This window comes from Saccostrea echinata, unplaced genomic scaffold (genome assembly GCF_033153115.1).
Source record: "Saccostrea echinata isolate AGI-Se365-2 ecotype Australia unplaced genomic scaffold, CSIRO_AGI_Sech_v1 ptg000033l, whole genome shotgun sequence".
NCBI classification, from domain to species: Eukaryota; Metazoa; Mollusca; class Bivalvia; order Ostreida; family Ostreidae; genus Saccostrea; species Saccostrea echinata.
The window spans coordinates 15,889,485-15,916,616 of NW_026889782.1; the positions used below are offsets into that span (position 1 = coordinate 15,889,485).

At 33.1% G+C, this 27,132-nt stretch overlaps 1 protein-coding gene across 1 annotated transcript in view; it reads left to right on the forward strand.

Moving 5' to 3' along the window:
* LOC133198190 (uncharacterized) overlaps nt 1-27,132 on the forward strand; it is a 105,035-nt gene that overhangs the window by 59,647 nt on the left and 18,256 nt on the right. The window contains exons 3-7 of the mRNA XM_061334319.1: nt 11,396-11,558; nt 12,399-12,597; nt 22,802-22,858; nt 24,558-24,624; nt 25,761-26,716. Coding sequence (XP_061190303.1) covers nt 11,396-11,558; nt 12,399-12,597; nt 22,802-22,858; nt 24,558-24,624; nt 25,761-26,716 — 1,442 coding nt within the window. The remainder of the gene's footprint in view (nt 1-11,395; nt 11,559-12,398; nt 12,598-22,801; nt 22,859-24,557; nt 24,625-25,760; nt 26,717-27,132) is intronic.

The following is a 27,132-nucleotide window of genomic DNA, read 5'->3' on the forward strand; positions in this document are numbered from 1 at the left end:
ATAGTGCCTATATTTCTTTGTAACACGAATAAAAAAGTAAGATATAAATATAAGAAAAAAATATTTTTTTTTTTTAGAGTTTCATTAGGTTATGACATGAAGTCGGTACATGATCAAATCTACTATAATGCCCTTCGGGTGTTATAGGATTTGATCACATGACGGACTTCATGTCATACTCCAATGAAATTCTAAAAATGATATCTTATTTCTTAAATGATATTCAACATTTTTTGAAATTCTCAAATTTTCCCAATTTATAGGGCCCTGGCACCATACTTAAAAGGTGGTATGAAATGCCTATCTTAATGTTTGTGTATCATTCCATCTGTGGCACAGGCCTTTAGATTGCTTTTAATTTTGACTTAAAGAATTGAGGTGTTAAAAAAATAAAGGTATGGAACTCTTTACTTAGGTTACCCACTTTCGACTATAGAATTCTTTTTAAAATCAAATGCTTTTAAATTTTACTTAATTTCTATCCATATATATCAGTTCATTCCAAAATTCCGTATGATTTCCGATATATTTCTGAAATCAATTCCAGAATTGACCTAAGTTTTTTTACTCGACATGAGTTACGCTAATTGTAAAGTGGGAACGACGGGAAAAAATTTCCCTGGAATTTATTCTATACTCAATGAATTATTGCTCATTTGCATTCAGTCTCTGCAAAGTTTTATCTGATTTGATCGTATGATCTTACTAAGTCACCAACAACAAATTTTAGATGTCTAATTTTTAAAAAATCAAAAGGTATAGTATACCGGGAAAATTTGTTCAATCATTTGACATTCATAATCAACATGGCAGTGCAGTTGTTGACGCAGATGATTTCTACATTTTTTTTTTTCGCAAAAGGAATTATTACAGACTTAACCCTACAATCTGGAGTAAGAAATCAACTATAAGATGTTGAAAGATTGTGCAAATACAATGCAGCTCTTTCCTGCATTTCACCATCTGTATACATGTATCTGTATACATCTGTATACATGTGAATGACCAGGGGCTCAAGCTAATGTCGAGTATTTGAAATTGATTTCAGAATATCTCAGGAAGTAGGTGGAATTTTCAAATGTACTTTGGTAGTAATGTAAATGTTTATATATGAATTTTTTAAATTCATATACATGTATATAAATAGAAAGTAAAATTTTAGAGCATTTGATTTAAAAGTATTTTATTAGCAAAATGGGTACTCAGTGTAATGAGTTCCATACCTTTATCTTTTTTATACATTGTCAAGCCAATTTTTTTTAAGTCAGATGGTAAAATGTGCCAGTGTGTACACTCGGCATACATGTGATAAGTCAAAGACCACAAAACTGTACAGGAGCCATAAAAAAACTGGAATTTGGGTGAAAAAACTGTACACTGCTTATCAAAAAACGGTACAAAAAAATGGTATAAAATATCGCTTAAATTCTTCTGAAATTCCATCATAATCATTGTAATAAACATCGTATATTTTATACCTACGAAGATCTGGGTCAGATTCACGTATATTAAGACTAAAGTCATGTATATCAACTTTCGAAGTTGGCTGAATTTTTTTCAATCAAGTTACGTATACGAAACATTAACAGTAATTAAGTACCCCTTAAAAAATAAAGCTACCTAAAGGGATATTTGATACGGATTTATAACAAGATAATTATCCCAATTGGCAGTTCACACCTTCGCACGCGATGGTTTGTGTACACTACACAATTATCAGAAGGTCAAGTGTCAAACACAGGTGACGTTTTTCAGTGTCTCGCTAGCGAGAATGAGAGGAAAATGGCGGCATTTAGCGAGAAATTCAAAATACTGTACAAATTTTCATATTCTGTGAATTTTGGTGTCCCGCCGGTACATGATGAATGGGCTCAAAAAACTGTACATTTTGCGTACAGCCTGTACATATCACATGTATGACTCGGGTACTTCAATCTTGGTTTAAAAATGTGTTTAAAAAAAGTAAAAGTATTAAAGCAGGCACCTTAATGGCATCTGCACTGCTCAACTCATTTGTTACATTACTTGTTTTTTGGAAAATAACGCTATAATAATTATTGTAACATCTACCACACACTGGATGTCTCGGAACATTAATGACATATCGTTAAAACCCTCACATCTTACAAATTAATTAAAATTAAGCATGTTTTTTTAAATTTTTGGACTAGTAATTTAATGACACGAGCTAGTATATTTTACTAGCTTAATAGTCCTTGGACCAGTGAATGTTAAGGGAAAATTTAAACCCCTGAAGGCCTGTGATCTGTGTGAAAACACAGATGCTACAGGAAACTTGTCTAAACTGGATATTGTGTATTCTGAAATCTTGTCTCATACAAAGTTTACAAACTTTCAGTAAGTTCATTTGTTTAAAATGTCTAATCTGGAATGTTGTCTTATCCAGCCATTTTCTTTGGAACAATGGTGTCCAAATTAATCAAGTTTCACTGTAATCTCAAAAAGCCTTTGAGCTTTTACAGTGAAAGAACAAGGTTCACTTAGGGCCTTTTTGGCCCTGTGAATTTCTGAAAAACTGAAACTGCTTTGTTTTAGTTTACAATGTGAATCTACCAAAAATGACGTAATTTTCTGGCTAGTCAATGCATTTTGATGTTATGAAATGCGTCATTTTCCTCATATCCTGAACAATTCTACAAAAACAGCCAATTTTTAAAGTTATTTTTCGATATACAATATAGAGCGCAATCTCTGATCTAAAATATGCAATTATTTACTGATAGAACTGTTTCTGAGGATTACAAAACGTTTTATTTTTTAGATCAGAGGGTGCGTTCATATTATTTTTCAAATCTGAAAGTACTTAAATATACCTATTTTCCTTAAAATTTAAGAACATTGCAATTCAATAAAGCTTGTTTTCCAAGACCAGGCCCCGGGATCATGAAACATCTTAAGCTAAAGTCAAAATCTTTCAGTTGTATTTAAAATGTTGTAGATGTCAAGCAGACCAAATTTAAAATATTTTTTAATATTGCTTCACAAAAGTGTTGCTCTCTGGAAATTTAGAGATTGATTCAATAATTAATAAACATTTTACGGCTGATTGAAAGTTTGACTTAAGTCTAAGTCTGTTTCATGATCCTGGGGCCTGGACTTTAAGGAGAAAAATTTTAATAGGAAATGAAAGCACTAAGTCTCTACTTTATCTTGATGTTTAAAATGGAAAATAAGGTGTTAGTCAATAAATTGGTATATCTACAAGGCCATTTTATGCATAAAGTGAACCTAGCTCTTTTATATCACAAATTTCAATGGCCTAAGACCTATATTGATTTTTAGGTCAAAAGTCAAGGACATATAAGTTCATACATTCTGTGTGTTTAACCCTTTCATTGCTGGCCCATATCTTACAAATGTATAATGAAAAGAATTAAAGTTAAATTTGCATCAAAATTTTTAAACAATAAAATGCTTTCTTTGTTAGTGCGGGAATTAATGTTGCAGCTGTTGCAGAGAAAATACATATTTAACCCAAGTAAGCTGGGTTATGTATATTTTTTCTGCAAAAGCTGCAATGTTTATTCCCATACTAACAAAGAAAGAAACTTTCGAAGACATTTTATTGTTTTTATTTATGTATAAGTAATAATTAAGAAATCATGTAAAGTAGGATATAAAGTAGCTTAAATATTGTATTATTGATATGTACATCATGCATTGTTTGTTTCATTGATGGAAGAGCCACTGCTAATTATGACAAGAAATCTATACAGGTGGTTTGCTATTAGTGGCATTTACTGGCTGATGAACAACAATGGTTTTCTTCAGAAATGAAGGAAATTCAGTGGATGAAAATATCTTATCATAACTTCCTATATGACCTGAAATTTAATGCTTACAAGACAAATACTGATATTTCACATTTTCCCCTGCTTTCACTGAAATTAGGGGATATTAATTTGGGTCTGTAAGAAATACTTTACAAGATAATTTTAATTAAGTGTATGTAAATATATTTATGAAACTTATAAATTGGTGAAGATTGTTGGAAAAATGAACTTACAAGTTCATATATTTTAGCAGCCAACTTCTTGAAATATTATATAATCCTTCATTCTTTTGCTTTTTCTTTTTTAAATATCATATTTTCATAAGTTTAACACAATACAACTGCTGTCACATTGTAGTGCAGTCAGTATAGATAGTAAAAAGATGTAGAGAACAACATGGTAGCTGGAATGTTCCTGACCTCATTGTATTCTTTCTTACATATATACATATAAACCATATATTGTCATATACAATTACTTCAACAGAACACTGTATGTATTGCATTTATGTACTATACTGATTGTCTATGAAAAGAATGTTATTTTTACAAAAATTTTATTTGGTCTCGATAAGACAACACTTTCATACATGCTGTATATAATCTTTAATAATACAGTACTAACATGAGTACATTAATGTAACAGGCCTAGGAGTATGAAATTTTTGTAAGCACACAGTCTTGCATGAGATTGCTATTTGGTATTTACAGTAATTTACAAACAAGACAAAATTTTAATAAATTACATGAGAAAGAAATAAAGCATGATACTGTCTTGCATATTCATAAGAAAAAAGAGATAATGCGAATAAAAAAGTAAGAACTGCGAACGATAGTAATTGTTCTGCTGCCTACCTCCAAGTCATTTTTCAAAAGTCAACATATTTGAATGATTTTTCATATTTATATCGATATTTAATGTGAATTTTCATAAAACATAACTTATTTTGGAAAATAAAGAGAGAAAATCTATAATTTTAGTAAAACTTGTGTTTTTCACACAGAAGTCAACAAAAAAACGGAAAATATTTTTAATAAATCTCCCCCCCCCCCCCCCCCATGAAACAAAAATCCCCTTTTACAAGTATTATTGCATATTATATTTCACAAATTCATACCAAAACTTTTTGCGGTTCGCAGGAGAAGAGGAACAAATGTTTACAGACAAAAAAACAGCAAAAAAGGACATATTTTTTAATGATTTTAAATGATATTACAAATTAAAAAAATGTATTTTATCAATCTTATACATTGAATTTTACAGAAGTTTAACATACGGAAATATTCAAGGGTCATTTATCCATTTCCATGCATATTTGAAAAATTAGTAATGCTTTAAGGCCTGATTTTAAAGGATAAATTTTTCCACCCCCCTTATGAAAAGACTTGTAAAAAAAGCAATTAACTTTTTGACACATGTTTTAAGTTAATAAATCAATTAATAATGAACTATTCTTTGTATTCAAATAATAAGTTTTATTGACCAAAATGCAAGTTATTTAAGGAATGAATATAATAGCTACCCAAGTTATACTGTATAACCTGGGTTGGGACAGTTAACACTTTATAAACTACAAAGCGGTTTATAAAAAAGCGTAAACTGTTCAAACCCAGGTTATACCAGTATAACTTGGGTAGCTATTAAATTCATTCCTTATGATTTAATTTTCCATCATTAAATTTAGAAAATAAAGACTATTTCCCCTTCAAAAATGTCTTTGAAATGTGTATATTTCAAATGTAACGTCAAGTTAGAGCATTAATGTTTTTAACTTAAATCATTGTGACGTACTAGGCAACACAGGTTATACTATATAGATTAATTTTTTTATTCAGTAAAATGACGTGTTACAAACGAAATTAATGTTAAATTAGGAATGTGTGATTTTATCAGTATACCAGTATATCGTGATTTTTTATTGCACGATATGTATGTATCTTGATAAGGAGACTAAGATACCAGTATTTAGTATGCAATTATTAATTCCAGAAATTCTTTTGTTCAAACTCTTGAATTACAATTACAGGAATTGTAAAAAAAAAGTTGTAAAACAGTAAAAAAACAACAGCATATCCTAGCATCCAAACATGCTTTATAATTTAAACATACTGATTAAAAATGAAAAAAAAGTGAAGTTATGTTTACACACTATATTTGTTAGAAAAATTAATGAAATTCATTAAAAAGTATTATTATAGTAAATAGTATGTGTAAAAATATAATGATTTTATCATGATATTTTTTAGCTCACCTGAGCTGAAAGCTCAAGTGAGCTTTTCTGATCACCTGTTGTCCATTGTCCATCCATCTAGCTGTCTGTCTGTCTGTCTGTCCATTGTCTGTAAACTTTTCACATTTTCAACTTCTTCTCAAGAACCAATGAGCCAATTTTAACCAATGTTGGTACAGAGCATCCTTTGGTGAAGGGGAGTTTAAATTGTTAAAATGAAGGGCCACCCCCCCCCCCCCCTTTAAAAGGGGAGATAATCAAGAAAAGACAAAAATAGGGTGGGGTCATTAAAAAATCTTCTTCTCAAGAACCACTGGGCCAGAAAAGTTAAAACTTATGTGGAAGCATCCTTGGGTAGTGTAGATTCTAAATTGTTCAAATCATGGCCCCCGGGGTAGGGTGGGGCCACAATAGGGAATCAAAGTTTTACATTGAATTATATAGGCAAAATCTTTAAAAATGTTCTTCTCAAGAACCACGTAGCCAGAAAAGCTGAAACTTATGTGGAAGCATCCTTGGGTAGTGTAGATTCTTAATTGTTCAAATTATGTCCCATGGGGAAAGGGCAGGGCCGCAATAAGTATTACAAGGGGGGGTCTAGTGAAGAACAGCAGGGCCAAAGGTACTCAGGTGAGCGCTGTGGCCCATGGGCCTCTTGTTTAAAAATCATGATATATCACGATAAAAAAATTTTGGTGATACCCATCCCTATAATAAATTACAGAAATTTCTGATAAGTGACTTATAAGTGATTTATTTGTTTATTCTGGAGTTATACTTCACTGATACATTTAACTTATAAGTGACTGAGAGGTGACTCATTAGGGTTTTATATGCAAATGAGATGCTTGACCTATTAGCAACTTATAAACCAAGTATTAGCCATTTTTGCTTATAAATGCAAGTACATGTATATTCACTTATAAGTCATGTCTTATAGTACACTTACAAGTGAATTTCAAAACTTTTAGCTGACTTATAAGTTGCTTATAATGGCTTATAAAAGACTTATAAGTATCTATTGTTTTTTTCTCTGTAAGGATATATGTAACTGTATAGGTTAAAAGATGAAACAGTAGTTTCATTTATGAGACTTTTAGTGTAATAACACTATTGAACATGGTTTTGAAAATTCAAATAATATTTAAAGTTTTAACATAGAGTAATATGTCATGGAAAAAGGAAACCACACTTATAGCAAAGTGCAAAGGACTATCAATTTGAATTTATTATATTTTGTTGTATATAATATATAATTTGTTAAGTTCATAATATATAGTTGGTGTATGTTTTAAAAGTGCAGGAATGACAATCCCTTTGCTGTAAAGCATGAATTTATAATAAGTGCATTTACCGAAGCCATGCTTTACTGTGTTTCATACCCAGTTAGTTTAATCAATTAGTGTTGTCTGTTGGTGCTTGTGAGGAACTTGTTTGGTTGTGCTAGACTTGTAGTTGATGAAGAGTGACTACAAGATTAGAGCAAATATTAAAAGTTGCAATACAAAAAAGCTTGTTTTCACTGGGACTCAGAGAATTCACTAAAACAAATACCACATTAACATGATTAAGTTAAACCCATATAGACAAGCCTGTCCAACCCAGCTGGGAGAGTTCCGTAAAATCCTTGAAGAAAATGATCTCAAGAAAAATAGACTCTTAAGTGTTCAATATGGCATATATACTTGCCAGTGATATTTCTTTAGTGGAGTAGATTACTGATATGGTCACTGTGAGAGTGAGCGTACTTTGACATCAATTTAAACTTCGAACATTAGATGACGTCACTGTATAATACTTCTTAGGATCCCCAAAGTAATATCTTGTGTGTGAAAAAAGGACTTTGGCGTGCAAATCCAGTCTATATATGAAATTTGGAAAACTCAAGAAGTCCCATAGAAAACTTGAAGTGCTTGAGGGTTTGCGGAAGCTGAAGTCATTATGAGGATACACTAGTGTTTATAGGTGAACATTGTACTGTGGCTTACTGGAGGTAGTGGTAGCAGCTCTAGGCAGACTTTTCCCAGAAACTTACGTAGACTTTCTGAATAGAGCATGGAGAGATTACAGGAACTCGATAGAGATGAGCCACAGTTGGGACAGACTGAAGTTAAATACGCATGCATGTGTTGAAGTACTATTGACTATCACTACACATCAGTACCATACATTATAGCACTTTGAACTGCAAGGCAAGCAACAGAAGAAACTCTCATAATAGTTTTCACATGATGATGGATGAACATTTGCTCATTAAGTTTTAAGCTGATATATTTACTTACCATCGGTGTGATTTCTTTGTTAGTACTGAACAAGTTGTGACATTTTATATCAAAAACACCATTCTATCAAACAACAAGGACAATGGACCATTTTCTACACAGTGCTTGTTATCGGAGGTTTGATCACATAGCTTTATCTTCTGATATTATATTCGTTCTTACATAACATGCCTATCGCAATTATGGATGCAAAATATGTAGACAAAAATGAACTCCTCATTCTCTGCTTTTGTCATGTAAGCACTACAAAGAAAAACACAAAATGACAAATAAGAGTTTATGGAAGTGGCAGAATTCTTACCTTCAATTTGTACAAGCATAGTGAAGTGCTACCAGAATTTTTAGTTTAACAATTATTTTAACAAAATGTCTTCATCAATTTAATGAGAAAAAAAAATGAGGATAATTGGAAATCAACTATATCCAATTCATGTCAATGGAAAAAACGCAGAGGAGTGTTTTGAAATAAAATCTTGTACAAGGAAACTGGGAATGCTAAAAAGATATGACAATTATTGATGATTGTGATGTTATTTTTTCCTTGTTTATTACGTTTTGCACATAGTTAATGTAAAATTGAAATTATTTCTGCATTTTAAAATTTTTGGCCTATTCAATTCTGAGAAAACTTTATTTCATGTTTGAAAATGTTTATCACTTGAAATAACCAATTAAGGTTCCAAATCCAAAACCATAACCAATTAAGGTTCCAAATCCAAAACCATATGATCTGTACCTGTTATTCATTTAACAATATACCGTAATCAGATAACATTTATTTTTATTAACATTATGCAGCTATATGTTAACATTATGCAGCTATTATATAACATTATTTTTTTCTTTAAGGGAGCTAAAAGGTACAAATACTGTAGAATCATCATTGTACATGGTGACCAATGATTGTGGACTTCATTGTTACTCTTACCCATAGATTTATATTCTTATGGACAATAAATTTTTAAACATATTCATTGATTATTCTGCTAAATATATGATTTTCCCATAAATCAACGTCAACAAGAACTGATAAAAAATTACCTGTAAAAAAAAAAACGTTACCTATGAATTCAAATGATTTTACAGTAATTGTAACTACATTTAGTCATGTATTTACATTTTCAATTGTTCTGCTATTGTAGTTTTTTATTTATTATTCATGTTTGTGCAGTTCTTGTCTTCAAAATAAATGCTAGAAAAAGATATTAAAATTAAGCAACACCTTTCAGTGAACTTGGCATTAAGAATTGCATTTGCCTGCTGGCTATATTCCATGATATGCTGACAGAGGCACCTGACGAATGGATGGTGTAAACCCAGTAAACCCCACCCCTAGCTTCTGAGAATTATTATTAGACACAAAAACGTGTAAATACACAGGGTGTCCTGCTTCAATGGAGATTTTCAATTTTAATACAACATAACCAATGAAATTTATGCAAGATGTAGTTCAGGGAGATGTTTTACAAGCCTCTTACAGTCATGCCTGGTCAAAATGATTTATTTGCCCCAAATTTGCATAAGAGGCATGTAAAACAACATCTCTCTGAGCTTTCTGATCACTCGTTGTCCATCGTCCGTCTGTAACCCTTCAATTTCTTCTGAAGAACCACTGGGCCAATTTTAGCCAAAATTGGTACAAAGCATCCTTGGGTAAAGGGGAATTTAAATTGTTAAAATGGAGGATCAAGCCCCTTTCCAAGGAGAGATAATCAAGAAAAGACAAAAATAGGGTAGGGTCATAAAAAATCTTCTGCTCAAGAACCACTGGACCAAAAAAGCTGAAAGTTATGTGGAAGCATTCTGTGGTAGTGTAGATTCTAAATTGTTAAAATCATGTCCCGCAGGGGTAGGTTGGGGCCACAATAGGGAATCCAATCATTACATGGAAATATGTAGAAAAAATCTTCTCAAAAATCACTGGGCCTGAAAAGCTGAAACAAATTTCGAAGCATCCTAAAGAAGTGTGGATTCTAAATTGTTCAAATCATGACCCCCAGGGGAAGGGCAGGTCCACAATAGGGAATCAAATTTTTACATTGAGATGTAGGATAAAATCTGAATGATCCCCATGCTTGGGGTGGGGCCGCATTAGGGAATCAAATTTTTACATTGAAATATGTAGGAAAAATCTTCTTCTCAAGAACCACTGGGCCAGAAAAGCTGAAACTTATGTGGAAGCATTCTGGGATAATGTATATAGAATCATGACCCCCGGGGGTAGGGTGGGGCCACAATAGGGAATCAACATTTTATATTGAAGTATATAGAAAAAAAATTCTTTACAAATCTTCTCAAGAACCCCTGGGCTAGAAAAGCTGAATCTTATGTGGATCGAAACATCCTTAAGTAGTGTAGATTCTGAATTGTTCAAATCATGACCCACGGGGTAGGGCGGTGCTACACTAGGAAATCCAATTTTTAAATTAAAATACATAGGAAAAATCTTTTAAGATCTTTTTCTCAAACACCACTGGGCCAGAAAAGATGAAACTTTTGTGGAAGCAGCCTGGAGTAGTGTAGATTCTATGTTGTTCAAATCATGACTCCCAGGGGTAGGGAGGCAAAATGTATATTTTACATTAAAATATATAGGAAAATCTTTTGAAATCTTCTTTTCAAGAATCACTGGGCCTGAAAAGCTGAAACTTAAGTGGAAGCATCATTGGATAGTGTAGATTATAAATTGTTCAAATCATGACCCCCGGGGGTAGGGCCACAATAGGTATTACAAGAGGGAAATCAGGTGAAGAACAGCAGGGCCAAAATTACTAAGGTGAGCATTGTGGCCCATGGGCCTCTTGTTTCTTAATACCTTTAGTATTTTTATATACTATACAAGGCCAAGCTTTAAAACTTCAAAAAAGCGGAAAATGATATCAGATATCAAAATATAGTATAGAAATGAAAGACTAGAAATTCATGTAATTTTAATAAGTTTTTGTGTCTAATGAAAATTAGGGGGGAGGGGGGTTTACACCATCCATTCGTCAGGTGCCTGTGATGCTGATGCACATCATGGAATTTGCCAGCAGTGCAATTGCAATTCTTAATGCCAAGTTCACTGAAAGGTGTTGTTAATTTTTTAGGAAAGGGTTTATATGCTGAGAAGGCTTATCAGCAAGGAGAGTTTATTCTGGAGTACGCAGGGGACCTCATCAGTCGCAAAGAGGGGATCAGGCGTGAGAATTCTTACCCCGCCAGTAAAGGAAGTTATATATACTTTTTTGTCTGGGACAGCAAGAAGTACTGGTAAGTACAGTCTGATTAAAAACAGCCCCCTTCTCCTTTCACTCGATGAGTGAAAGGTGAAACTCTCCTTTCACTCGATGAGTGAAAGAAGGGGGCTGGTTTTAATCAGACTGTGGGAAGTACTGTAGTTTTAAGCATTATGAGTGTTTTCTGTATAGTTAAAGCTTTCTTGAATAATGCCAGGACATCGAGGTTCCCATGCTGCAGTAGGTGCATGCTAGCACAAAAAAGGTTCCTCACTTCTCTAAATTTTCAGACCTCCACTGGGCAAGTGGAGGCTTCTAATTATGAGCAAAACAAATCTTGAAGAGACATAAAAATAAAAGCAAACAAAAAAACTCCTTAAGAATGAAATGACCTCTATTGACTTTTCAGTCATAAATTCAAAGTCAAGGGCCAAACAACATATATACTGTAAAATCATATATTTTGGGGGGTCAAATTTGTAAGGCTTGAGGAAAAAAATATTAGTTAGGGGGGTTTTATTTCACGGTTGTAGAAATATTAAACATCTATATACATTAAATTTTACTTTTCAAAGTGGACATGAATCTGTGTGTTTCTTCATACCTCAAAACATTTTACAAAAATAAAACCCCCTGCCAAAATTTGTGATTTCACAGTACTAGGCAAAGGAAGGTATTGATTGCTCAATATCTTAGTTCTTAAGATTCCTTTCTGTGAGGGACATCAATACACTGGTTTCACTAGGGAATACAGCAAAAAATCTCATTTGTATTCAAGACACCAAATTTAGAACAAGGGCTGGTATATTTTTTTATTGACATAAAATGCACATAATGATATAATTTAAAAAAATGACTTGTTTTAAATTAACAGTCTGGATGCAACGGAATCATCTAGAAGAGGCAGATTTGCCAATGATGCAGGGCCTGATGATGTTCGTCAGAATGCCACAATGAAATGTTTATCCAGTAAAGGAAAACCTCATTTAGCTCTTTTTGCAAAAAGAAAAATAAAAATTGGAGAAGAGTTAAGATATGATTATGGTGTGCCAGATCTTCCTTGGAGGAAGCAGGTATTTTTTCCTCAACTTCTTGCAACTGAATGCAGCTGTAATTATTTTTGTATATTTCAACTTAAGTAAAAGGGAAAAAAGTAAGCACTTCTTATTATACCCCCACTCCGAATGAGAGGGGATATATTATTGAAATATATAGGAAAAATCTTTAAAAACCTTCTTCTCAAGAACCACTGAGCCAGAAAAGCTGAAACTTATGTGGAAGCATCCTCAAGTAGTGTACATCCACTCTAAGTTGTTCAAATCATAACCCCTGGGGGTAGAGCAGGGCTACAATAGGGAATACAAGTTTTACATTGAAATATATAGGAAAAATCTTTGAAAATCTTCTCAAGAACCACTGGGCCAGAAAAGCTGAAACTTATGTGGAAGCATCCGGGGGTAGTGTAGATTCTAAATTGTTCAAATCATGACCCCCGGGGGTAGGGCGGGGCCATAATAGGTATTACAAAGGGGGAAGTCTGGTAATGAACAGCATGGCCAAAGTTACTCAGGTGAGCGATGTGGCCCATGGGCCTCTTGTTCAAATTTCCGTCACAGTTTTCTCAGCAGCTGCTCAGCTTATTGCAGATGCTTAAAATGTGAGCACAGTTTTTGTTTAGGCATGCCATATGGACACATGATGGGGGGATTCATTTTTGTTCAAATCCAGTGTCTACTTAGTGTTTATTATGTGTCGGTATCAAATTTCCGTCACAGTTTTCTCAGCAACTACTCACCGCAGATGCTTGAGATTTTAGCACAATCTTTCTTAAGGCATGTCATATGGTGGGATTCATTTTTGTATGAATTCGTTATCAACATTAGAGAGTATATTCACATCAGAGTGGGGTATTACTAATGAGCATTGGCTTACAGAACTAGACTTCTTGTTATTCATGCAAGTCAATTTAACCTGTCACAAACACATTGTAACTTAGTCCAACATCTCATCAGTTTTTCTCAAAATGTTGAATGCTGGCTAGCTAATTCATATAACTTCTATAAAAATCAAAAAAGAGTTGAAATATGCATTAGAATGTTATGCTTTCCCAGTAAATATCATTAAGGGGCTATAAATGTGAAATTGTATAACTGTGGAATGTACAACATAGTCTATAATCAATCAACTGTTTTAAAGTCTTTATAACATTACTGTACTCTACATATTGTAACAGTCGTTCTCTTCTCTTCTTTGAGACCATTTCTCTAGGGTTTATCTTATCTTTCATGACAAGGCTTGCATTACACAGCTCAACCTGAGCTCAGGAAGGCTTGTATAGCACAGTGGTTCAAAATAGGAGTTGATCCTTATGTCCCGGGTTCAAATCCACTGTGGGACGAAGTAACCGATCATATAAACGAAGGTCTCATGTCGAGTAGGTATTGGCACAAAAAGATCCCTCACTGTTCAATGGCCCTGAGTGCTGAGTAAATATAGATTAAAATTTGTAGTCATCCACCGGTAGTGGCATGCATCTCCATATGAGTAAAATTTCTTGAGAGGGACATTATACAACAAACAAAAGAAAATTCAAAACACTTAAATTCTTATTTCTCAACAGTAAGTTATCTCCGTTTAATCACAAGCCTCAGATATCTCACCACTGCCCCAAACCTATTCCTCCTATTATTAACCCACTCTCTCTTTGTTACACTTAATTTATTAATACCGTATTTGGCCGAATATAATACGCATTGGTGTAAAATACGCACCCCCCTTTTTGAGCCTGAAACTGGGGGAAAAATGCAGTTCGGTTGTATTATACGCAGCAGAAAATTTTACCAAGCGGTGTTCTGAACTTTTGAAAATCTCGGTAATTTGCTAATAATCACAGTTTATTCAAGTAGTTCAATAAAGTAACATTCAATTATCGAAGAATAAAAATTCATGAAAGAATATTACTTAACCAATACCAAAACATAACGTAATAACTATGTGCAGTTTTGTGTATGACCTTGTGTCATCACTAGCTGCACGGACTATCATGATCTCTGTACTGTTGATTACCTGTATTGTGTGCGCTCAAGCTGAAAGGGGTTTCTCGTGGTGACTGTATATTTCACCTCTTTGTGTAAAACAATGGGCTTGGATAGAGTCTCACTTATGAAAGATATTGTTAAAATGGCACTTCTAAATTTTTTTTTTTTTTGATAAGGCAGGGGGGTTTTCCCGAACCCCCCCAAACCCCCCTGAATACGCCACTGCGAGGCCGATATAAGATAAAGTAAAATTACATTTAACAAGCGTTTAACTGTTTAATGTGTCGTAATCACATACGAAAGATCATAAACCAACCCCCGATTTTTAACAAAGAAAATAATCAAAGCCATTAATAAGGGCAATAAATAATCAGTGCTTTAACTGTAAAAACAATGCTTTGGAGTTGGTAAACAATTTAATTGCCTGGAGGGGTGTTGAGGGGTAATTATCAAGTGACAAGCGCACGTGTTCACAACATGGCTTCCATTCATTGGGACATATAGAGGGGTGTTTATGTTGAAATGAATTTTCACTGAGTTATTTAAAACCTAAAATAAATTTTATTTTATTGTATTTCATTAAAAAATGACTTATTACTTTTTTGACCGGTGTCTGACTGATTAGGTACAAGTGTACTATGATTACGGAAGCATGTGGCAAAGGAATGTGTGAACATCTATAAATAACATCGTTAATGGCGGCCTACACGGAAACGATGAACATGCAGCTCAAATTAATTTTAACTTGCTTTTAAATTTAATTTAACTATCAAAAGGTTATAAATATAACATTTTTAACAAGCCTACATTTCAACAATAACTTTCCGAAGTTTTAAATACGGCGATAAACTGCAAGAAATTGCACAAGTCTCTAGGTAATACTACAGTATGTGCGTATGATAGCCGTGTTTCACATGAAAGAAAAACCTATCAAAATCCCATTGTGGTGTAAAATGCGCACCCCTTCCTCACAGAAAATTATTTTGGGAAAAAAGTGCGTATTCAGCCAAATACGGTACACAAAATCTCCCAGCTTTTCTTCTCAATTTAACAAGCATTACAACTCAAGCTTGAGGATTAAGTCACTAAAATTCTGTAAATACTCAGATTCTTCTTACTCAGGTTTTAATCTCTCCTATCCCGCATTCCCAAATCTTGTTGTAAAACTTCTCCTTTAGGAAAAGCTTGTAAATCTCTATGTTTTAAATGAATCAAAAAACCTGATACCAAATGTGAAAGTTGAAATGCTCAGATGAGCATTTTTTGCTCATGTGAGGAATTATTTTGCTCACCTAGAATTTTGCTCATAAGTCTCATGTGCAACAGTTGCTCACTTGATCAAACAACACCAAAATAAAATTTAGATTACAAATATAATATATACTACATATTTTAAAATATGATTCATCTAATATTACACATTTAAAATATTCTTGAGCAACATGTAAATACAACCATAATTGTTCAGTGAACTTCATTTTTCAAACTTAAAATTCACCTAAATTTAAAATTAAATAAAAATTAAATTAAATGAACAACTAGTATATACTACATTAAACACATTTCTCTGTATTAATATTAATTATACATGTACATTATACACACTATTGTATAAATTATTAAAAAATTAGGTTTCTATTAGATTTACAGAACATCTAATGTAAATGTCCAGTCAACAGTTTTGGACTGCACTAGATGGATTAAAGTTGTCTCTGATATGTCAGGCTATGTAGATTTTTTCTCACATTGCTGAATGCTTGGCAATAATAAAAATTCCAGCAGTCATAAGAATTATAATCTTTTCATCAAGTTCATTTTTCTTGCATTTCCTTTAAATGAGTGCCAACTTCAGAGCTCTACCTATATGTAGCAGACTAATCTGTAGATCCCGCAATCAGCAACTTCTATCTGCAAAAAAATTGAATTTATAATTATTATAGTTTTCATGATTCAGTTGGTCATGAAGTGCCAGTCAATAATTTATTTTAAAAAATCATATGCATCAATATTAAGCATGTTAAGCAACTTCTTTTGAAAGAATAGCTTATAATAGATTACTGCACTGAGCTGTACACTTTGACCTAATCTTACTTACGTTATAGTTCTTAAAAGAATCTATAGAGAAATTGCAATATATTAAGGAATGAATGATCCTATATTCAAAACTACCAGTATAAACATTAAGTACATTATCTAATGATGAAAATTCATGTTCATATATTATTAATACTGTAATTACTGATAACTAGGGCTGTGTATTGAGCAAAATATTTTGATACGATACGATACAATATTTTATAAAGCGATATGCAATATATTGGATTTTTTAACAAGTCTATTAAAAAAGTCTTGTAGCTCTTTCAATGCATAAATTTGATAAAAACTGGGTCTTTTATTACCAAATTGGAAGTTTATATCTCACTTTCTTTACCAATCTCTACCCAGAGTTATCGTTCCCGCTACGCTCCACTAATACCTCTGTCAACGTCTAAAAAGTAGTACGGAAAGCGGAGACGTGTGGCCTTTATCACAGGAAGATTAACAAGCGTATTACCAGGGACCTATATACTATTTAGGTCCCTGATATTACCTTCACTTTTCTGTATATGTGTCAATGCTGCAAGTTGTTTGTCTTTAAAAACTAAATCATGTTGATATTTGTCAGCAATGCATTTTAAATTTTCCACCTTCTCCATAACTGTCTACATGAGTGATGCAATATCCCACCGAGAAATAATCCCTTGTAAGATACGGTGATACAGATATATCTCTTTCTAATTTTCATACATAAACTTTTCTTTAAATTTTAAAGTTAAAATATATAACTTTAAAATTTATAATTTGTTATGCAATAAGTCAGAGTAAGTTTTGCCAAGAATCTTGGCATTTAGACGTTGACAGAGGTGTTGTAGCGAGGCATAATATGCCCTCTGGTAAGAGATTGTTTCTTTACAAAGTAAACTTCGAATTCAAACTTTTAATGACTGAAAAACTAACATGTAAAAATATAGTTGTCTATGTATTTTGTAATAGTTATTTAAGATGTGCTGTCTCCCTAATGTTTATTTCATTATTATTGATCAGTTTTAATTCATAACAGTTAAAAATAACCTTTGGTAACTTAAATTCCTAACTTTTTCACAGAATTATAAGAAAAACTGCCTGTCCCATACATATTGGAAGTTATTTTTTCGGATAAGATACATTTCTGAATATCGATACGTATTGAATAATCGATATATTGACACAGTCCTACTGATAACATACTGCATTTATATCTTAATTTGTACTTATAATTAAAACACAAACAGATTATGTTTTAAAATTAGTAATCTGAAATTAAGGAGAGGGGGAATATAATATAAAAGCAAAGTTATCCTTTTCTCAGCATACTGTAGTGCCAGCAAATCTTTGAAATTTTCCTATCACCCTTTTTCCAAAGCATATTTCACTGTATAGATTTACTGTATAAATCTATATACTTTCATAACCTCACAATTAAACATTTTGTTTTGAAATTTTGAACTGGTCTGGAAAGCGTGCACAAATCCTGATTGACTGCCCTCATTGATACAACCCTAGTTTTTAGCAACTGTGGGGGAAACAGCAGGTTGTTTAGGTAACTAGATAATAGCATTTACAAATTGATGGGATGAAGATTAGAAGCTCAAGGGCCATTTTTTAAAATATTTTAAATACTACAATATATGCAGCCTCAATTTATTACAAACTACAGTATAATTTCTGATAAGATTTTAAATATCTTTCTTTCTTTGTAATTTCATTTTCTGTGATAAGAAATTCCTGCCTGGTCCCAGTTATTTGTGATGTTATCATCAGGAAGCATTGTCAGTATCATCATTATCATCATCAGTAACACATGGGCAAATGTAATGAATGCTTGTGAAAGCTGGGACCTCCTAGAGTGACAAAGTATTGTATTTCCTCACGTGAGCATTTGAAATGCTCACGTGAGGAATGAGACTTGTAGTAATGCTTTGGTTTTGATTCTACCTGTAATACTAAATTTTGACTACCTTTTTGAAAGTAAATCCTCAAAGTTTGCATAAAAATATACATTTTTTGGTTACCAAAAATATGGAGCAATAACCCACTATACATTAAAAATATACTTTTATGACATAACATTCGCAGCTTTTCGAGAAATACTTGAAGTCCATTAAGTCAAGGGTCATACCACAAACATGATTTAAATGCCACACTTCATCAGGACTTATGTAGTCTAGTGGTTAGCGTGCTAGTCTCGAAAGAAAATGATACTCAGGATTTTTATTGCTAGGGTTCGAACCACACGAATACCATATTAATTTTTTAAATAAAAGAATAAATTTTGCCGAGAAAATTTTCCTCAGAAAAGTTTTGTTTATCATAATATCATAAATTTCAATAATGAGAACTTTACTCTAAATACTTAATTCACAAACTGAACATGATTTTTATATATCTGAAGCTATAGGCTTTCTGCACGCTATGTTCGCCCATCTCCTTTGAGAATAGACTACGATAGGTATATATACATACAATACATGGTCATTCAGTAATTACGGGTATAGTACTTGTCATATAATTACCTGTATTTATTGTTCAAAAGCTGTTATAATAGATACATGTTTCATTAGTCAAAACGCATGGGTCATCGGTTTTGATAACCCGTGCGTAATGTTACCACGTGTATTTGTTACCTGCGTTAGCCTTATGCGTATTAGTTTTTATGGAAATTTTGGTTTAAAAAATATTATTCGAATAACTATCGAACTTGCTGAAGATGTGGAAGGCTATCATTACGTCTACCTACATTAATACATTGATTAGCATCTAGTGTCTTTTTTTTTCTCGCTGCGATGTGTTATACCTTCGGAAAGATGTACGTACACTTGCACTTGTAGGAAAATCATTTGACGTTTATAGTAAAAAAAAATTTTTTTAATTAATCATCAATTAACTACTAAATCTAATCATTTTATATAAACCTACCCTGTTCGCGAAGTGAATACATAACGCTGATAAATGTCGTTCTAGCTATACTATGGATTACACGGATAAAGACAAAGGAAGTAACTTTTATCATATACCGATTCCGCGAATTCAACAAACCGTGATCGTGTCCGAGGAGAGAAAAACGTGAAAATTACAACCCGTGAAATTAATCCCCTATACAGTATGCCAATTTCCTAACCTCTTGCTCATGTAAGAAAATTGAACTTAGAAAATATTACTACCAATGGTATATCTTTATATAAGGCTGTGTTCCTACGTGAGCACTTTGAATAGACTTTTGCTCATGAGCATCCAAGTGAGCATTATTTTTGGTTAGTATATTTTCCTCCCTAACAGAGACTAACAATCTGCACATAAGCAAAATCCAATTCTACCTAATTTGCATACATTTCTTACTAGATTCTCATGTAAGTCTCATGAGCTGCTCATGAGTATTTGTAAGAATGTTTGTTACGGGACAGTTTTACAATTTATAATAATAATTATCTCTTAAATAAAAATTAAAAAAACTAAACTCTCTCTCATTCTGTCTTAAGTCATCAGTACATCTATCTGTCCATAACCAAATTTTCCCACAAGTCTGAATTTCAGTTATAAAACCACAGCAAAATTTATGAATAAATTTGCTTCTTTGGCTAAATGTGTAAATTGCAAGTGGTAAATCTAATCCTCCCAACTCCTTACTCTCTCAGATAAATATTTTTTGTTGATATTCTCCTTATCGCAAAACAGATTCGATTCAAACTTTTCAGACACATTAACTACGAGGGTTGTTAGAAAAGTTCGCGGACAAGTTCTATTGTGAGCGCGCTATTTCCACGAAACCGGTTAAACTCTCCAGATAAAAACTTTACCTATTTTCCAATAAATATACAAAGATTTCGTGTTTTCTGGTGATCATTATAAAAAATATACAGTTATATTATTTTGATAAAACATGCTTCAAAAAGCATGCTACTAATTTTGGCACGTTTACATAACATAGACTTTTTATTGAAATAAAAAATTGCACAGTTGTAGCACAGAAAGAATTATGATAATTTACCTGTCGCTATAGTATTCATAAAACGTCAGTTTCAGAAATTTTGAATTAAATTGGAGGGTGTATGACTGTTTTATTGCCATTTATAAATAATCAACGCGTAAAAACAAAGCTAAGAATTTCAACATCATTGAACGTCATGGAGCACCAAGCTACTAAAATTTTTTTGTGCAGACAGGAAAATGTCTAAAATTAGACTAAAACGCTTCTAGATGTTGCTAGAAATGCCTACACGTACAAATGACAAAAGTATTCAAATGGTAGTAGCTTTATAATAATGGAAGGAGTAACATTTTTAATGATCAACTTCATCGATACCTCAATACCCCACTTATCGCATGGACGTTGCGCCTATGGATTTTGCATTGTTTCTATACCTGATCTTTTAACTGCGTAGTCTATTATTTTAAAACCTCACTAATATCCGAAACAGCACAAAAGGCATTATAGAAGAAAAGTAACATGTTTTTATATAGATATTTAACTTTTAAGTAGAAAAAAGACAAGAAAAGTCGAAAGAAATGAAAGGTATTTAGAACTGTGGAAAAGTTTAACGGGTCTGAAATCTGATTGTCACGTCACTTAACGTCAACTGATTGCTCCGTGAATCCTATAACCGCATAATAAAAATTGTTGTAAATTTTTCAAAATTTTAGTAAACAGGCCTTTTTTTTTTACATACTAATAAACAAAAGAATTTTATCATACATAAGTCATACTTCACAGTACATAATATGTTTTCCGTAAATCAATGTGTCAGCGAACTTTTCTAACAACCCTCGTATGTTGAACTTCATTCACAGAAACACAAAAAATCATCAAAATATTACGAATGGTGGCTTTTATTATGTAATAAATTGATCAGTTTTAGTTTCTACTTTTATTATAATAACTAAGTACTGTATTTCAATGTTTTTGGATTGATTGTATGAATTTTTCACTCAAATAGAGATGTCACCATATATATATCAGTTTTTAAGGACTCATGTGAAAGACCTGCAACTTTCACTGCAAAGTGCCAAGCACATGGCGAAGTAACAGTTGCTACCCATTTTTTTTATTAGGTCAGTTGCCGCCGAGATTTGAACTCGAGAGCTCTCGATCACAGAGGGAATGTTAATGAAAAATCGCAATCCAGATTTATTTTCCTTGGGAGTCGGAAATCAAAAGACCTTAATTTGGCATACGTAACATTGGGCCAACTTTATAAATAATGTTTGTTTGCCCTCTCCTGACTCAGGATGATAACTTTGGGTCAGTAGGTAGGTGGGATTTTTTTTCAGAGAAAAACTTCAAATAAATGCTGAATTTTTCATAATCTGTTTTCCTGAATGCATAAAAAAATAGTTGTTTCCTGAAGGTTTAAAAAAAAAGTTTTGAGTCGGGCCATTTTTAGCCAGTCATTCGAGAGAGGGCAATCAAACATTTTTTTTTAAAGATTGCCTTGTTATCATAATTATGTATGCATGAATGTATTTTAAAGCAAAAAATGTACCTGACAAGTTTTAAGTGATTCTTTTCAACAGAATGAGCAGTAATAGAAAACCAAGAGAGGCGGGAGTCGGGAGGACTAGATTTACTGCTTGTCGTGTAAATTACCGAAATCTAATTGAAACAATCTCAAATACAATCATTCTCAAATCTTTCAACTCTTTACCAGAAATCCAACATGCATCAAATTTCTACAATTTGAAGATGTGCAAGAAATACCTTTGGCTCTTCTTAAAATAAAATTTAAAAAGTCATTCTTAGGTCTAAATTCAGAAACCCAACCTGGAAAATGTTGGAGAATAGAAAATGTTCATTGAAATTCCGGATGCCCCCCTCCCCCCCCCCCTTTTTTTTTAAAAGTATAATCATGTACACAAACTATTTCAACACATACGAATCACTTAAAATTGTCAATAATCACTTGTCAACTACATGAAATACATAAATCATGCATATTTCTGCAATGTTTAGTAAATACACATATACAAGCTTATCTCAACTTTCCTACAAATGTGAACTATATTCAAGTTCAATTACTGTATAAACCAATCTGCCATATCTCTGGACTCTTACAATATGTGTGTCACAGCAGATATATTAATTATAATAAATTAAGAAGTTAGGTGATTATCTTCTGAAAATAAAAAATGATATGCATATGTTGTGTTTAATTTTTTTCTTATACAGGGTCAAATCAGTCAGGATAGACAAGATGAAACTGCCAGAATCATAAAGGACTTGCAAGTAAGAAATTTACTATGTAATTGGTAGTAAGGAGAAGTTTTCATCATTTGCTTAAATTACAAAGCTCTGCTTTTATTCTGACTAGTTTTGTGTAGCTTAGATATACTGCAAGCAAAGGGGTTTTATCATGAAAGCATTTTGTTTCCATACCATTTAATCTTTAGCCAATATATTGTAAATGTGGTTATATTAAGGGGTGAAAGTTTGATGATTTCGGTATGTTAAAAATAGGTTGAGTAGAAAATTCTTCAGTGAACTAGTATTCAAAGTGCTCTCTAACAAGAATGTCAATTTGAAAGTAAAAGTGGAAAGTTTGACAGCATTTCAAAACTTCTCCCTAATTTACTTCACAGAAGTGGTCTCCTTTAAATTTAGGGTTTATAGGTTGGTCTCTAAATACTTAATTTATGTTTTTTTTAATAAGCTGCTGCAAGCAACTTAAATATAAATTAAACAGTCACAGATGACAAGAAACCATTGAATTTTGCTCAAGATTGTACATAAGACAGTTGGTACAGAATTCTATAGATAGAATTTACCCAAAATAAGTCACATATTGGTGATGTTCTTACTTTGCATATAGATACTCACATCTGCTGGCTGTTTGGGTTTCTAAGAAAAAAAAGAAAGATAGAGAAATAAGATGAACACATTTATTAGAGACTTTGCTTTGCCCTAGCACCAACGGTTCAAAAGTTATGGCCAAGATTAAAGTTTTTCTAAAGTAGGTCAAACTCCAAGGTCAAGGTTGGTATCCAAAGGAAGGTCTTGTCACAAGGATTACATATATGGAGTATAAAATGCCTAGCACCAACTATTCCAAAGTTATAGCCATGGTTAATGTTTTTCAAAAGTAGGTCAAACTCCAAGGTCAACATCAAAGGGTAAAAGTTGTTGGTATCCAAAGGAAGGTCTTGTCACAAGGATTACATATGTGAAGTATGAAATGCCTAGCACCAATGGTCCCAAAGTTTTGGCTATGGTTAAAGATTTTTAAAAGAAGGTCAAATGTCAAGGTCAAAGGGTCAAAGTTGTTGGTATCCTAAGAAAGGTCTTGTCAAAAGGATTACATATGTGAAGTATGAAAGCTGAAGCACCAATCATTCAAAAGTTATGGCCAATATTAAAGTTTTTCAAAAGTAGGTCAAACTCCAAGGTCAAGGTCAAAGGGTCAAAGTTGTTTGTATCCAAAGGAAGGACTTGTCACAAGGATTACACATGAGAAGTATGAAATCATTAATTGTTCAAAAGTTATGGCTAAGGTTAAAGTTGGATAAAATTTTGCAAAACTGGGTCAACTTCCAAGGTCAAGGTCAAAAGGTCAAATATGGTGGTACTCAAAGAAAGGTCTTGTCACAAGGAATACACATTTGAAATATGAAAGCCATAGCTCCAAACAATCAAAAGTTATGGGCAGTGTTAAAGTTTTTGCAGACAAACAGACAGACAGACGGACAAACAGGGCAAAAACTATATATTCCCCCTGAATTTTCTATACGGGGGCATAAACAATTTTCTCCCTTTCTACAAGGTTCTGTAATATATTGTTATTGAAAAATTCGCATATGGGAACATTAAAATCTCATAGTCTCCTGGAGTCTAGCATGCAGTGCCGAAGTTGCTTAAATGATCGAGCATGTTTAGTATGTCCTTAAGAATGTCTTATTATAATCAGCATTATTTTATGACTTTTTTGTAGAAAAAAGAATGCAGAGTGCTGCTTAAAAAATTGCCATTGGATATTGGTAGAGTGGTGTTTCAGTCTGGTAAGTAAAATTATATGTTAACTTTGACCTAGCTCAGTAATATATACAGTAAAATTTGTTTAATCTGGACACTACAGGTTTCAAAGAAATTGGTCGGACTAAGCAATATTTGGGATAAGCCAACACTTGAATTAGGTTAAAGGGGCTTAGTCTTAAACTCTGGGTTACCTGTACATTCATGTGGGGTCAGCTCTGGGTTCACTATAGTGAATCAGGCATTCTATTTCTCTTAAGCCTAATGTAGACCTACTTCAACCTGGCCCTTATACATTGTATATTCTAAATGTACTGCCATTGAAATTGTTCATTGTAAAGTTGTTTTGTGGTAATTTTAAGTTCAAGTTTCTTCAAATCATGACACCTTAGGATAAGATGAGGTCACAACGGGAAATCAAAGTTTTACATATAAATATTTGTTGCATGGCCATACTGAGTCAGGTACACTTGTGTGGCCCATTGGCAACCTATTCTTACGTTTGATAAAGGTCAAGGTCATATCATGAGGTCAAAGGTCGAATATTGTGACATCATTTATTGAATCTTTTAGTTTTTTTTTTTTTTTTTCCATTTTTATATCGCCAAAATATCTGAAACTATTGGGTTCAATTTTCCGTATTTTGTCACATTATACATGTAATCTGTGATCCATTTCAATCAATCTGTAGATTTTTCGAAAAAAATGAATGATAAATTTTCTTTCAAGAGAACTTAAAGTATAGCATATTTACATGTGAATTTTCAATTCTGGGGCTATTTATATTCCATTTTTACATCATATTGTACTCAAGTTTACCCATATCAATTTGAAGAAAATTTTGGCCATATCTATTGTGTATTACCTTAATATGACATTTTTGCACATAATTCATCTTTTAACATAAATTTCTTTTCTGAAGTTTTTTCTTTTTATTTTCATAATCCATTGGCAAATAAAACATGAGACCAAATATAATCTTAAAAAATCAACAAATTTTCTACTAAAAAATAACATGACCAAGGTTGTTAAGAATTTCTTAAGGAAACTATATGAGTAACCAGATACTCAATCAGATAATAAGGAATTTTAAAACCAGTGAACAAAAATCTTCAAATTTTACAACTCTAGATTTTAGTATCAAACTAGTCTGTCTTTAAAGATTTGGTCATGCAGCAGAGTGACTCACAGCCAGCAGAGTTCAGGCAAGAGTCACTAAAGGGGGAAATTGTTCAAGAGGAGATTGTTCAGGACCAACTTCAGGAGGTGATTGTTCAAGAGTCACTGCAGGAGGTGATTGGTCGAGACTCTGTACCAGAGTATATTGGACAAGACTCAGTGCCAGAGGAGATTGGACAAGACTCAGTGCCAGAGGAGATTGGACAAGACTCAGTGCCAGAGGATATAGGACAAGATTCAGTGCCAGAGGATATAGGGCAAGATTCAGTGTCAGAGAAGATTGGGCAAGACTCGGTGCCAGATGATATTGGACAGAACTCAGTGCCAGAGGAGATTGGACAAGACTCAGTGCCAGAGTATATTGGGCAAGACTCAGTGCCAAAGGAGATTGGGCAAGACTCAGTGCCAGAGGATATAGGGCAAGATTCAGTGCAAGACGATATTGGACACGACTCAGTGCCAAAGGATATTGGACAAGACTCAGTGCCAGAGGATATTGGGCAAGACTCAGTGCCAGAGTATATTGGGCAAGACTCAGTGCCAAAGGGGATTGGGCAGGACTCAGTGCCAGAGGAAATTTGGCAAGATTCAGTGTCAGAGGAAATTGGGCAAGACTTTGCGCCAGAGGAGATTGGGCAAGACTCAGTGCCAAAGGAGATTGGGCAAGACTCAGTGCCAGAGGAAATTGGGCAAGATTCAGTGTCAGAGGAAATTGGGCAAGACTTTGCGCCAGAGGAGATTGGGCAAGACTCAGTGCCAAAGGAGATTGGGCAAGACTCAGTGCCAGATGAAATTGGGCAAGACTCAGTGCCAGAAGAAATTGGGCAAGACTTTGTGCCAGAGGATATTGAGCAAGACTCAGTGCCAAAGGATATGGGACAAGACTCAGTGCCAAAGGATATGGGACAAGACTCATTGGAAGAGGGCATTGGGCACGAGGTAAAAGTCATAGTGTTCATTTAAGTGTAATCTAATTCACTTACTTTCATTTCTTCTTGATTTATTTTTAAAACATTTTTTTTTTGCCAATGCAGGGTATCTGAAAAATTGCAAAAAAAAAAAAAAAAAAAAAAAAAAATGCTGACATTTTCAGATATACAGTAGTGACTGTAAACATATTACATTTTAATGTTATTCTTTTTATTGCCTTTGCTAAAACAAAATCCATTGTTTCAAATACAAGACAAATTACCTTGTGCGCATATACATAAAGAATGACACTGAGACTTGAGCTGAATCAAGTTCATACCTACTTGTTTCAAAATCAATTTCTGCCAAATATCGTACCTTCCGAATATAATATATTTACAGTAGTTTCTAATAAAAGTTGAAGATAACAAACAGTGATCAATATC